The sequence below is a fragment of the Aegilops tauschii genome, chromosome 3 (assembly GCF_002575655.3).
Source record: "Aegilops tauschii subsp. strangulata cultivar AL8/78 chromosome 3, Aet v6.0, whole genome shotgun sequence".
NCBI classification, from domain to species: Eukaryota; Viridiplantae; Streptophyta; class Magnoliopsida; order Poales; family Poaceae; genus Aegilops; species Aegilops tauschii.
Genome location: NC_053037.3, coordinates 582,863,252 through 582,878,148, shown reverse-complemented (window position 1 = coordinate 582,878,148; position 14,897 = coordinate 582,863,252). Strand labels below are relative to the sequence as shown.

The window sequence follows — 14,897 nt, the reverse complement described above, 5'->3', positions numbered from 1 at the left end:
GCAAACTTCTGGAACTCCAAAACTTCTACCAAAATAGGACGACCTAAATAATTTGTTTATTGATCTGCTGCAGTTGGAATCAGTATTTTATCACGTTCTGGTGATTTTAAACAATTGTTTTCGTGAACAGAAAGTTTCTGGAATTTTCAGCAAGGTCAAATAACTATCATCCAAGAAGATCCTATAGGTCTTACTTGGCACAAACACTAATTAAAACACAAAACCACATCTAAACAGAAGCTAGACGGATTATTTATTCCTAAACAGAACCAAAAAGCAAGAAACTAAAATAAAATTGGGTTGCCTCCCAACAAGCGCTAACGTTTAACGCCCCTAGCTAGGCATGATGATTTCAATGATGCTCACATAAAAGATAAGAATTGAAACATAAAGAGAGCATCATGAAGAGTATGACTAGCACATTTAAATCTAACCCACTTACTATGCATAGGGATTTTGTGAGCAAACAACTTATGGGAACAAGAATCAACTTGCATAGGAAGGTAAAATAAGCATAACTTCAAAACTTTATGCACATAGAGAGGAAACTTGATATTATTGCAATTCCTACAAGCATACATTCCTCCCTCATAATAACTTTCAGTAGCATCATGAATGAATTCAAAAATATAACCAGCACCTAAAGCATTCTTTTCATGATCTACAAGCATAGAAAATTTACTACTCTCCACACAAGCAAAATTCTTTTCATTCGGGTTAGTGGGAGTATCATATAAACTCGAATACTATAAATTGTCCCCACATTAAAAGAGTAATGTTCAGAAAAAGGGTAATCATAATCATGACAAGTTTTATAAATATAATCACTACTACTCTTTATAGCATAAGTTTCATCACAATAATCATCATAAGTAGCAACTTTGTTCTCATCATAATCGATTGAAACCTCTTCCGAAATAGTGGATACATCACTAAATAAAGTCATGACCTCTCCAAATCCACTTTCATAAATATTATAAGATTCAACATCCTCCAAAATAGTGGGATCATTACTTCCTAAAGTTGACACTCTTCCAAACCCACTTTCATCAATATAATCATCATAGGTAGAAGGCATGCTATCATCATAACCACTTTGCATATCAAAACTTGGGAGGCTAAAAATATCATCATTATTATACATAGCATCCCCAAGCTTGGGACAAACATTAATTTCAGCAAATATATTCTCAAATATTTCATCCTCATCAAACATAGCTTCCCCAAGCTTGGGCCTTTTCATATCATAAGCATAATCACTCTCATCATTAATAGTATGGATAGCACCAATAGTATAGCAATTATCATATTCTTCCAAGTAAGTGCCAAAAATATTTTCAAGATCATAAGAAGTATCATTATATTCCCAATCATAATCATCACAACAAGCAATAGGCATAACGAGATCATCATCAAGTGCATCATCTTCCATAATTATTTTTGATTCATTTTCATGGGGCACAACAATAATAGGAGCAACATTATTTGGGAGAGATATCTTTTTACCTCTCTTACCTTTTCTTTTCTTCTTCTTCACCACACCATGTGTGGGTTCAATCCTCTTTTTGGAGCTCCTTATTAATGAGATTGGTTGAATAGAAGGCTCCTCCTCGTTACCTGATTCATCATAAGAAATAATAGGAGGATATTGGGAAGTCTCTTCCCTTTCATTAGTATTCTCTTCATCTTCTATTTGTTTTATTTTCTTTATGTAATTGGCAATATAAGGATTTTCAATGCAATTCACCGCACAATACATATAAATTTCTTCTAGATCAAAGTCAAGAAGTTTATAACGGGCAAATTCTGGAAGATGTTTGTTATACGTTTCATTTCTTCGTAACCCATAAGCAAACTAAGTTCATTATAATGTGCAAGGGAAATCAAGTCATCACAATTTTTGGACACGATTAGATCATGAAACAATTTGCATCGGATAGTTAAATGACCCCATTCATTGCAAAGTTCACAAGTATGGCCAAGAAAATTTAAATTTTTAGCACAAACATCTAGCCTTTCTTGAAACAATTTAGTTTCTAAATGCTTATGCCTCTTGCAATATCTATCTTCCCTATTTGGTGTGTACTTGCAAACCCAATGCACTCCACAAAAATTGACATGTTTATAGGAGACATTTTCATCATGACTAGTGCAATCATCATTAGTACCATGGATATTCAAAGAGTTCATACTAACAACATTGCAATCATGCTCATCATTCAAAGATTTAGTGCCAAACATTTTAATGCATTCTTCTTCTAACACTTTGGCACAATTTTCCTTTCCATCATACTCACGAAAGATATTAAAAAGATGAAGCGTATGAGGCAAACTCAATTCCATTTTTTAATTTTCTTTCATAAACTATACTAGTGCTAAAACAAGAAACAAAAAGATTCGATTGCAAGATCTAAAGATATACCTTCAAGCACTCACCTCCCCGGCAACGGCACCAGAAACTGCTTGGTATCTACTACACAACCTTCTTCTTGTAGACATTGTTGGGCCTCCAAGTGCAGAGGTTTGTAGGACAGTAGAAAATTTCCCTCAAGTGGATGACCTAAGGTTTATCAATCCGTGGGAGGCGTGGGATGAAGATGGTCTCTCTCAAACAACCCTGCAACCAAATAACAAAGAGTCTCTTGTGTCCCCAACACACCCAATACAATGGTAAATTGTATAGGTGCACTAGTTCGGCGAAGAGATGGTGATACAAGTGCAAAATGGATGGTAGATATAGGTTTTTGTAATCTGAAAATATAAAAACAGCAAGGTAACTAATGGTAAAAGTGAGCGTAAACAATATTGCAATGCTAGGAAACAAGGCCTAGGGTTCATACTTTCACTAGTGCAAGTTCTCTCAACAATAATAACATAATTGGATCATATAACTATCCCTCAACATGCAACAAAGAGTCACTCCAAAGTCATTAATAGCGGAGAACAAACGAAGAGATTATGGTAGGGTACGAAACCACCTCAAAGTTATTCTTACCGATCAATCCATTGGGCTATTCCTGTAAGTGTCACAAACAGCCTTAGAGTTCGTAGTAAAATAACACCTTAAGACACACATCAACCAAAACCCTAATGTCACCTAGATACTCCAATGTCACCTCAAGTATCCGTGGGTATGATTATACGATATGCATCACACAATCTCAGATTCATCTATTCAACCAACACATATAACCTCAAAGAGTGCCCCAAAGTTTCTATCGGAGAGTCAAGACGAAAACGTGTGCCAACCCCTATGCATAGGTTCATGGGCGGAACCCGCAAGTTGATCACCAAAACATACATCAAGTGGATCAATAGAATACCCCATTGTCACCACGGGTATCCCATGCAAGACATACATCAAGTGTTCTCAAATCCTTAAAGACTCAATCCGATAAGATAACTTCAAAGGGAAAACTCAATCCATTACAAGAGAGTAGAGGGGGATAAACATCATAAGATCCAACTATAATAGCAAAGCTCGCGATACATCAAGATCGTGCCAAATCAAGAACACGAGAGACAGATCAAACACATAGCTACTGGTACATACCCTCAGCCCCGAGGGTGAACTACTCCCTCCTCGTCATGGAGATCGCCGGGATGATGAAGATGGCCACCGGTGAGGGACCCCCCGTCCGGCAGGGTGCCGGAACAGGGTCGCGATTGATTTTTGGTGGCTACATAGGCTTGCGGCGGCGGAACTCCCGATCTATTCTGTTCCCCGAAGGTTTTAGGGTATATTGGTATATATAGACGGAAGAAATACGTCAGGGGAGCCACGAGGGGCCCACGAGGGTAGAGGGCGCGCCCAGGGGGGTGGGCGCGCCCCCTACCTCGTGCCTTCCTTGTTTATTCCCTGACGTGCACTCCAAGTCCCCTGGATTGCTTCCGTTCCAAAAATCACGTTCCCGCAGGTTTCATTCCGTTTGGACTCCGTTTGATATTCCTTTTCTGCGAAACACTGAAACAAGGAAAAAACAGAAACTGGCACTGGGCTCTGGGTCAATAGGTTAGTCCCAAAAGTAATATAAAAGTGCATAGTAAAGCCCATAAAACATCCAAGATGGATAATATAATAGCATGGAACAGTCAAAAATTATAGATACGTTGGAGACGTATCACTTACATCTAAATTTCAGGACAACATCCAAAATGTCATGGTTTACAGAGGCGATTGGTGCTGTTAGTCGTGGAAGGAGAGGAGGCATGAGATAATTAGAACTGGAGAGTGACATAATATTTTTGGAAGGGTAGGACATGGGAATTATGAGTTTTTCTATTCCATGTGGGCAATTCATAGTATGGGAGAGGAGAAACATGCACACGACTTTTTGGGTGGCACATTTACGAGCATAGATTGTGTTTTCATTTTTCTATAGGTTTTTTTATTTACCATAATTAAAAAAATGTCACGAAGCTGTTTAAATAATAGGAAAATAAATTTTAAAAATGGAAAAAGTTATATCACGGAAAACAAAAATAGCTTACATGGAAATGCTTGTCACTTATTTGAAAAATTATGGTGTATTTTAAAACTTTTTGTCACATGTTTTATAAAAAATTCATGCATAAAAAAACATTTATTATTTGAAAAATATATTCATGAAATATCTATAAAAAATGTTCATCAGCAAATGTAAAGATATTCATCATGTATTTGTAAATATATTAATCACAATTTTGGTTAGTAATGTTCATGTGAAAAAATAATATTCAAACAATATGAATAGACAAACCGAAATGAGATTTTTTTAATAAATAGGAAATATATATAAAAAAGAATAAAAACTGCAACAAAGAGAAAAGATCAGAAAGAAACCCAGCAGAGCACCAGAACGTGGGCCGGCCATCGTAGGCCGACGGAGCGTTGCTTCATTTAGGCGATTATTTGCATGTCTCATATTTAATGTTTGAGGTGATTATACTTTTTAGACAAGCTCACATAGCTTTATTTATCGAGGAATAATGTTTACAAGGATTATAATAGGATGACAGGGTTGACGGAACCAGACAAAATGACCAACCCCCAAAAAAAGAGCATGACATGCGAGATTGTGAGATTCAAAATTAAAGTTCCTAAGCTTAGGAACAAAGTTACAGAAGGGGGACGTTGAATAACATCCTTAGATCTCCTGTATTATGGCTCCATAGCTTGTTGAGGTTTCTTGCTTGATACCCTGAACCATCACCTTGCAATCCAAAGCAATATGAAGATGCTAGACATAAAAAGATCTTCTGGTAAAGCCAATGCTTCTCTTAAGGCCAGCGCTTCAAATGCTGGAGGGTCATTCATTCCCCTATATAGATTGGCGGAAGCCCCCAAATCATTGCCAAGTTGATCCCGGCAAAGGGCACCAGCAACTCCTACTCTCCCATTTACGTCCAAATTAACAAGGTTACTAGGAGGAGCTAACCGGCGAGATGAGACCGGATTGCTATTTCTAGTGCTTGGAGTTGAGGCTTTGTCAGACCTTGAAGTTCAGATAGAAAAGCTCCAATGAAACAATGTGTTTCTCTTCGTGGACCACCTTCCAACTTGCGCTCCAGATTGCCCACAGAGTTACTATCATGCGCATGAACTCCCCATGCGGTAATGACTTGTTCATAGCGAACAACCAATTTTTAGGGTTTTCATCCCTATTGGCACACATATGCTCCACCATCTCTTCATTTGATAACGACCAAACACTACATGCAATAGACAATCCATCAGCGAGTGTCGCCACGAGTCCTCAACACCGCAAAGTGTGCAAATGCATGCCAGAGACAAGTTGCGATGGTGCAAAAGATTAGCAGTGGGTAAAGAATGCTGAGCTAGCTTCCAGAAAAAAAATACTATGCGCCATCGCACAATCCATCAGCGAGTGTTGGCACGAGTCCTCAACACCACAAAGCGTGCAAGTGCATGTCGGAGACATGTTATGATGGTGCAAACGATTGGCAATAGTTAAGAAATGCTAAACTAGCCTCCCTCCATACAAATACATTGAGTTTTGAAGGCACCTGAATCCTCCATAGAGATGTCCACCCATTGCTCTCAACTCATAAATCAGAAGCTCCAGTACACTCCTCTAGCCAACTCTCCCTAGGGAGTTCGGTTGCAATCATCATTTTATATGCGTACCGGAATGTAAATAAGCCTCACATGCATGTATTGTGTTTAATCCGAGGCCTCGCAACAGACACATAGGGCCGAGGGGGCACCACAAACCCAGCCACACTGTCTGGGCCGGTCCATCTGCGGGGTGGGTGCCCTGTTTTCTTTCCATTTTTTAGTTGCTTTCTCAACTTCAAAAAATGCTCAGGAAATTTTAAAAAATGTTCATTAATTATTAAAAATGTATTGTTTTTAAAAATATTAACGTATTAATTTTTCTTGATTTTTTAAAAATGTTCATAAATTTGAAAATCGCTACAGAATTTCCAAAAATTGTTCAAGAACGTGAAAGTTTCCACCGGATTTCAAAGAAACTATTCTTGAATATGAAAACATTTTCCAAATTTTAATACATAGTCTAAATTTCAAACAATATTGATGAATTTGAAAATGTTTTAAATTACAAAAAATCATGAACTAAAAAAATTCTTGGTCTAAAAAGTTATAAACTTCAAATAACGTTCCAAATTTTATAAAATGTTCATGAAATTGAAAAATAAAATAAGAAAGAAAATAAAAAATAGAAGAAAAAGCACAGAAAAAAGAAAGATAGTTCAGGGAAGAACCTTCCCAAAACCGATGGTGAGGATAATCAGTAATAGGTTGGCCCATATAACAGGACTCAATAATTTACGGGCTATCCACCATGGGACCTCCTAATCGGCGTTGTAAGCGCCGGCCAGCGCTCCTGGCACTCGCACGCGACGCGTAGCGGGACGGCGTAATTAACCTTTGGAAAAAACAAACAAACACGAAGTAAATCGCCTAAGTCGGGAGCTTCGAGCCTTCCGACTAGACCAGGCTTAGTTTGTTGCCTATGATCAGGAAATAATCCTATTTGACCCCTCTTTCAGTACAAACATTAATGTTCATAGGCAAAAAAGGAAAACGAAAGTAGGTAAAAGAAAAAAGGGAAAAGAAAGAATAACAAGTAGAAAAAGTTCAATCTTGCCGGATCCGACATGGTGACTTGGTTGTGACACCAGCGATACTAGGTGAGGTAGGACGAGCCGGCCCCGCGCGGAGGAGCTTGGCGCTTAATCCACCCTCCACCGCGCGGTACGCATTTGTGCATAGAACACCTTCTCAAAAAAGAAGTGTGCATAGAACACCTTTTCGGCCTTTTATAGCGGGCCAAGGAGGCAAGCCAACAGAACCAATTTTGACCCCCCGCAAAAAAAAAGAACCAATTTTCACGTTTAAAGTTGATATATATCAATATTTTTGTTGCAAAAGCCTGCAAAGAGTGGATGAATCCTACCGGTGCTTCCACCTATCTGTGTTATCCTGTAAATTTAACATTGAGTAATAAAGTAAATCATGTTTATCTCTACTACTTAAAAAGAACGTAAGCTTTCCATTTCACCTTCTCATCATCCCTTCGTTCAACCTTCCTTGTATAATAATAAATCAACTTAATTAACTTATCTTTTGAATCAGTTTCACTTTAATTTACTTGCCAAACTTCAGATCAAAATATAGGGTAATTCATGGGCAGAATTTGATGATCATTTATATACACAATCACATTATTATGGACAGATAAATCACAAGCCGACGTACTAGAAGATTTATATCCATTGCAACCCACGGGCATTGTTCTAGTAACCCAAAAAAAACTATCTGTGTTGGTACAAATGGACTTCCAAGTTCCAACACTATAATAAATTTAAACTTCCTTTTTTCCTAGTAGTGCTGTTTTTATTTGGAAAGAACCTAAAACAGAATATTTTAATTTCCTGCCACAGGGATGAATATTTTAATTTCCTACCACAAGGATATATATATATGGCCGACAGCCCCCACGATCTCTGAACAATTTGGATGACTACATCATCACTAACACCGCATGACTCATGTGGTTAGCAAACTTCAAATTCGCATAGATGACTACTTCAAGGATACCGTCCTAACAATTTCCAGACAAATCATCGTACTCTTTCGTCTAAGGATGCCTAACCGCCGCACCGATCATTCGGGGGGGGGGGGGGGGGGGGGGGGGACACTGCGAGGTGGGTAGTTTATCTGGGGCGGCCTAAACTGCTGCTAACAAGAATAAGTACGGAGAGATTGGATCTCCCTGGCGTAGTCCCTGAGAAGGTTTGAATGCACCGATCATTCGGGGGGGGGGGGGGGGGGGGGGGACACAGCGAGGTGGGTAGTTTATCTGGGGCGGCCTAAACTGCTGCTAACAAGAATAAGTACGGAGAGATTGGATCTCCCTGGCGTAGTCCCTGAGAAGGTTTGAATGCACCGATCATTCGGGGGGGGGGGGGGGGGGGGGACACAACGAGGTGGGTAGTTTATCTGGGGCGGCCTAAACTGCTGCTAACAAGAATAAGTACGGAGAGATTGGATCTCCCTGGCGTAGTCCCTGAGAAGGTTTGAATTCCTCAAGAGGCTCCCCATTGAAAAGAACCGAGAAGGTAACTGTTAGCTTGATCAATTGTGCAATTCTTACTCTTCAGGCATTAAGCAGTACGCTCAGAGAAGCTTCACAGTAAACATCTTAAAGGTCGTGTCTGCCGTCCCAAAGTCGCCACTAGGCAAAATGGACGATTACGGTAATGTTCGATAAAATTCGGTTCTTATTGAGACGCCCACAAAAACTTATTCTACTGTGCACTGCGTCGCAGTGCAACGCCTTGGATACATGGAGCCGGCTGCTCAAGTCAGAGCTGTGAAGTCTAGTTCCTGAAGAACGTGGAGCTTGTACAACTGGACAACGCGAAGTCCAGCAGCATGCTGAACCCGAGCACCTGCTTCTCCAGGTCGAACACCAGCAGGTTGTTCTCCAGCTGCTTCGCGCCCATCACCACCGCCGGCTCCCCGTCCACCGGCATGCCGCCGGGCCCCATCGGCAGGATCCCCAGGCACAAAGCCCCGCCCACCTTCACTAGGTAGTTGTCGCCGTACAGCGTCCAGTTCTTCCACGTGGCGCCGGCGCCCAGCTCTAGCTGGATGCGAGGCACGTCGTAGGCCGACGGCCGCTTCAGCCTCATAAACCCGGCATTGTAGCAGATCTCGAACGGCTTCGGCGCCGGCACCCGCTCCACGGAGGTCTCCGGAACATTCCTCCCCCTGCACGCCATTTCCGGCAGCCATGCCATACGTCAACAATCTCAGTTCAGTTGGTACAATGGTGATATACCTTGCTCTTGCGGCGAATGCGTAGCGTATATACCTTGTGAAGGCGTCGTCGAAGGCCTTGGCGAACGGTTCGTACACGTCGGGGCGCATGATCATGTAGGGCGTGGCGGTGCTGAGCACGACGCCGCCGGTGCCGGCACCGGGGTCGAGGTCGAGCGCGCTGCTGGGGAGGATCGCCTGGGCGTCGGCCTCGTGCCACGCCACGGAGATGCTCTTTACGGGGATGTAGTATCCGGCGGCGTTCGCCGGGTTGGTGAGGAGCGGGGTGTATGGTATGACGGTCGTGTAGTCAACGTAGCCCGGCGCTTGCCCAGGCGCCGTCAGGTTCACAGGCGAGTCCCCGAAGATGGCGAACACGGGGAGGCACAGGGCGAACTTACCTCCGAAGCCGCGCTGCGCGGCGAGCTGCGACGGTAGCGAGAGCGGGCGCCGGGAGAACCCGGCCACGCCGGTGACGCCCGCGGGGAGCGACCTCGGCAGGCTGTCCGGCGCGCACGCGCCGAGGATGGCGAAGGACTCTTCCGGGGGAAGCTCCATCGCGCCATCGGTGGCGTTGGCCGACATCGCCAAGCTCGTGAGGCCGGCGGTGGAGCACTGGCGGGTGACCGGGTTGCCGGCGCAGGCGCAACTCGACCCCGAGTCCCCTAACTGGCCGCCGTCCACGTGCAGGCAGCGGCGTGGGCACTCCTGGCTGGCCGCGCCGCCGCACTCAGCGGACCCGCATGCCACAGTGCTCTGCGCCGACGGCGGGCAAGTTGACCAGACCAGCGAGCCGGCGAGGTCGAGGAGGAGCGGCGACTTGTCGGCCTTGATGGTGATGGTGTAGAGGGAAGTGTCGAGGTCCTTGGCGAGCCGGGAGATGAGTGGCTTGTACGGGGCTTGCTGGCCGCTCGCCGCCGTACATGACAGCAGCAAGACGAGCGATGAGACGATGATACGATGGAGCACAAAGTAGTTCTTGGGATTCGGAGTAATTTTCTGCATTCGATTTCGATCCATATTGGCTTGGGATCTGAGAAGAGGATGATTAGTCTGAATGGCCAGGCTAGCTACTCGATCTGAATGTATTTATACTGCTTACTAAGTTACTCTCAGAGTTTGTTAAATGTTGATAATTGACAATCTTGATCGTGAATTTTGCAGGGCTTTAGTTTTTCTTGTTTTATGCTACCGAGGAGTTGACATTACAAGTCAAGATCTCTCAAAACCTTGTGCTGATCTGGTCCAATTTTGTCTCATTACTGGTATCAGTACCTATTACAGTATCTATTATCGGAATGGCTACAGACTAGTCAGACTGAATTGTAAGGAGAAAAATATGTTTTTGGCCTTTCAAATTTATTAGAAGTAGACATCTGGCCCTTTATTTTTTCTGTTGATATTTCATTCCTCATGTTTGAAAATCGGACATGTTTAATCCAAGACCAGAAATGAAGTGGTATTGGGCTGATGTGTCCTGGTTTTGACTAGAAAATTCAAAAAATAAATAAATCCAAAGTTGACGCGATACGCCTCCTTATCGACAGCGACACAATGAGCTCGCGGATGGCCACCCCACGCTGGTGGCCGAGCGCGGGCTGCACCAGTGCGCGCCGCCGCTCGCCATCTACGAGTAGCAGTAGCAGATCCATGACTGACGTTGCCGCATTGAGCTCTCTCCAGGCCATGGTTGTTGAGCCGCTGCTGCACAAGGTGCTAGCTCTCCATGGCGAGATGCTGACTTCCACCTCTAAGAAGACGAAGAAGTCCGGCACAGAGCATGGGGACGACAGAGTGGGTATCCTGCTATTTGAGGTGTACAACGCCTTGTCCCCGTCACTAACCTCAACCACTCGCTCGCCACCGAGGCGGCATGCCTGCTGGGACACAACCTGGCACGCCTGAATCGCGAGAGGCCGCGGTGATGCTGTCGATGCGGTTAGCGGGGGAGGTTTATGTGAGGACTTGCCGCAGGGGGCCTCCGCGCTTTGCGAGGACCGAAACTGGCATCCACCATAGAGCCGAGTTTGTGTGGACGATCGGAGTTCCGCCACGATGAGGACCATAGAGGTGTCTGATAAAAAGCTGAGCTGGCTGATGTCTACTGCACAACTTATTCTTGTAGACTCGTGTTGGACCTCCAAGCGTAGAGTTTTGTAGAACAGTAGAAAATTTCACTGAAGTGAATGACCTAAGATTTATCAATCTGTGAGGCGTAGGATGAAGATGATCTCTCTCAAACAACTCTGCAACCAAATACAAGAAATCTCTTGTGTTCCCAACACACCCAATACAATGGCAAATTATATATATGCACTAGTTCGACGAAGAAATGGTGATACAACTGTAGTATGGATAGTAGATATAGGTTTTTGTAATATGAAAATATAAAAACAGCAAGGTAGCAAGTAACAAAAGTGAGCAAAAATGGTATTGCAATATTTAGAAATATGGCCTATGGTTCATACTTTCACTAGTGCAATATCTCAACAGTGCTAACGTAATTGAACCATATAACCATCCCTCAATGTGCGACAAAGAATAATTCCAAAGTTCGTATCAAACGGAGAACATAAGATGAAATTGTTTGTAGGGTACGAAACCACCTCAAAGTTATCTTTTCCGATCAATCTATTGAGCTATTCCTATAAGTGTCACAAACATACCTAGAGTTCATACTAAAATAACACCATATGATACGCATCAACCAACTCTAATGTCACATACATACTCCAATGTCACCACAAGTATCTGTGAGTCAATTATACAATACGCATCAAACAACTGCAGATTCATAATATTGAATCCAACACAAAGAATTTCAAAGAGTGCCCCAAGATTTCTACCGGAGAAATTAGGACAAAAACGTGCATCAATCCTATGCATAGATTACGCAATGTCACCTCGGGAATCCGCGAGTTGAGTGCCAGAACATACATCAAGTGAATAAATATAATACCCCATTGTCGCCATGGGTATTCTTATGCAAGACATACATCAAGTGTTCTCCTATAATAGTGAAACCTCAAAGGTAAAAACTCAATTTATCACAACAAGATAGAGAGGGAGAAACACCATATGATCCAACTATATCAACAAAGCTCGTGGTACATCAAGATTGTGCCAAATCAAGAACACAAGAGAGAGAGAGAGAGAGAGGAAGAGGGAGAGAGGGAGAGAAAGAGAGAGATCAAACAGATAGCTACTGGTACACACCCTCAGCCCCGAGGGTGAACTACTCCCTCCTCATTATGGTGGCCACCGGGATGATGAAGATGGCCTCCGGATGAATTCAGGGTCCCGATTGAGCTTTCATGGATATAGAGGCTTGTGGCGGCGGAACTTCTCATCTAGGGTTCTTTTCGGGGGTTTGGGTATTTATAGGATTTTTTAGCGTCGATCTCACGCTAGAGGGGCCCACGAGGGAGCGACAAGCTCGGGGGGCGTGCCCTAGGGGGCGCTGAGGGAGTCCTGGATTAGGGGGTCCTCGGATAGCCGGACTATATCCTTTTGGCCGGACTGTTGGACCATGAAGATACAAGATTGAAGACTTCGTCCCGTGTCCGGATGGGACTCTCCTTGGCGTGGAAGGCAAGCTTGGCAATACAGATATGTAGATCTCCTCCCTTGTAACCGACTCTGTGTAACCCTAGCCCCCTCTGGGGTCTATATAAACCAGAGGGTTTAGTCCGTAGGACAACAACAATCATACCATAGGCTAGCTTCTAGGGTTTAGCCTCTACGATCTCGTGGTAGATCAACTCTTGTAATACTCATATCATCAAGATCAATCAAGTAGGAAGTAGGGTATTACCTCCATCGAGAGGGCCCGAACCTGGGTAAACATCGTGTCCCCCGCCTCCTGTTACCATCCGTCTTAGACGCACAGTTCGGGACCCCCTACCCGAGATCCGCCGGTTTTGACACTGACATTGGTGCTTTCATTGAGAGTTCCACTGTGCCGTCACCTAAGGCTAGATCGCTCCTTCGATCATCGGCAACGATGCGATCCAGGGTGAGGTTTTCCTCCCCGGACAGATCTTCGTATTCGGCGGCTTCGTACTGCGGGCCAACTCGCTTGGCCATCTGGAGCAGATCGAGAGCTACGCCCCTGGCCATCAGGTCAGGTTTGGAAACTTGAACTACACTGCCGACATCCGCGGAGACTTGATCTTCGACGGATTCGAGCCCATGTCAGGTGCGCCGCACAATCACGACGAGCATGACTTAGCTCGCCGTCGGACTGTGTTCGGGAAATCATACCTACAACTATTCCGCCCCTCAATCCGGAACAAATTGCACCATCTGAGGACGGGTGGATGAACCCCGCCACGGAGGCCGCACACTTAGTGGCGATAGAGCTGAATACTGACTTCACCTCCTATGAGACCCGTGTTGCCGAACCTTTGGATTCGTCCCCGGCCATGGGCTCCGAGCCGCCTGCGTCCGTGCCTATCGAATCCGATTGGGCACCGATCATGGAGTTTACCTCCGCGGATATCTTTCAGCACTCGCCCTTTGGCGACGTGCTAAACTCGTTAAGGTCTCTCTCCCTGTCAGAAGACCCTTGGCCGAACTATATCCGGCTAGAATGGGATGCGGACGACGAAGAAATTCGTTCCCCACCCACCACCCACTTAATAGCCACTGTCGACGATTTAACTGACATGCTTGACTTCGACTCCGAAGACATCGACGGTATGGACGACGATGCAGGAGAGGAACAGGAATCACCGCCCACAGGGCGCTGGATGGCCACTTCATCACACAATATATATATATATATATATGGTGGATACACCCAAAGAAAACAATGACGAGGAACGGAAGGATGCAACGAAGGATAACTCCCTCGAGAAGCAACCAAACCGACGACGTAGGCGCCGCTCCAAATCCCGCCTCGGCAAGAACGGCGATAACAGCGCAAGAAAAAATAATACCCCGGTCGACTCCAGAGGAAACGACGACCCAGCGATAGAGCAGGATGAAGCAGCGGACGACGAACATAGTACGGAGCCGCTGTCCGATCACGGCGATGCCGAGGATAAAGCTCATCAACCTATCTCCGGAGAGGAAAACAGTCCAGACGACGATGCACACACCATCCCGGAAGGGCAATTGGAACAAGAGAACCTCCGTAGAAGGCTCATTGCCACTGCGAGGAGTCTGAAGAAGCAGAAGCAAAGGCTTAAAGCCACACAGAATACGCTCAACAGTAGATGGAACAAAGTGCTCGACACTGAAGAAAAGTATGGTGGTAGTCGCCACACAAAGAGCTATCCAAAGCGCAAGCTGTTGCCTGAATTCGATGATGAGGCCTTAGAGCCTACACAGCCGAAAAATAAAACGGCCGACCGGTCGGATCGACCATCTCGTGGCCGTGATAGAGCGGCTAACGAGGCCGCACATAGATCAACACACGATCCACGCGAGGACTCGCATCAAAAGGCCGGCATGACCAGATCCATCTACGGATCTAGGAAGCGCGCCCCAGCGCATAATCAAAACCGAACACTACAACCGTCAGAACGCCATGACACATCCAAATACAGGGGTGCCGTGCACCCCCTATGTTTCACCGATGAGGTGCCGGATCACGAATTTCCAG

At 44.6% G+C, this 14,897-nt stretch overlaps 1 protein-coding gene across 1 annotated transcript; it reads right to left on the bottom strand.

The window, feature by feature from the left end:
- Nucleotides 1–8,642: 8,642 nt before the first annotated feature.
- LOC109741680 (chitinase CLP) lies at nucleotides 8,643–10,332 on the bottom strand. The gene is made up of 2 exons (XM_020300752.4): nucleotides 9,345–10,332; nucleotides 8,643–9,241 (listed from the first exon to the last, which is right to left on the bottom strand). The coding sequence occupies exons 1-2, from the start codon at nucleotides 10,307–10,309 to the stop codon at nucleotides 8,848–8,850; spliced, it is 1,359 nt and encodes a 452-aa protein (XP_020156341.1). The 5' UTR covers nucleotides 10,310–10,332; the 3' UTR covers nucleotides 8,643–8,847.
- Nucleotides 10,333–14,897: the final 4,565 nt, after the last annotated feature.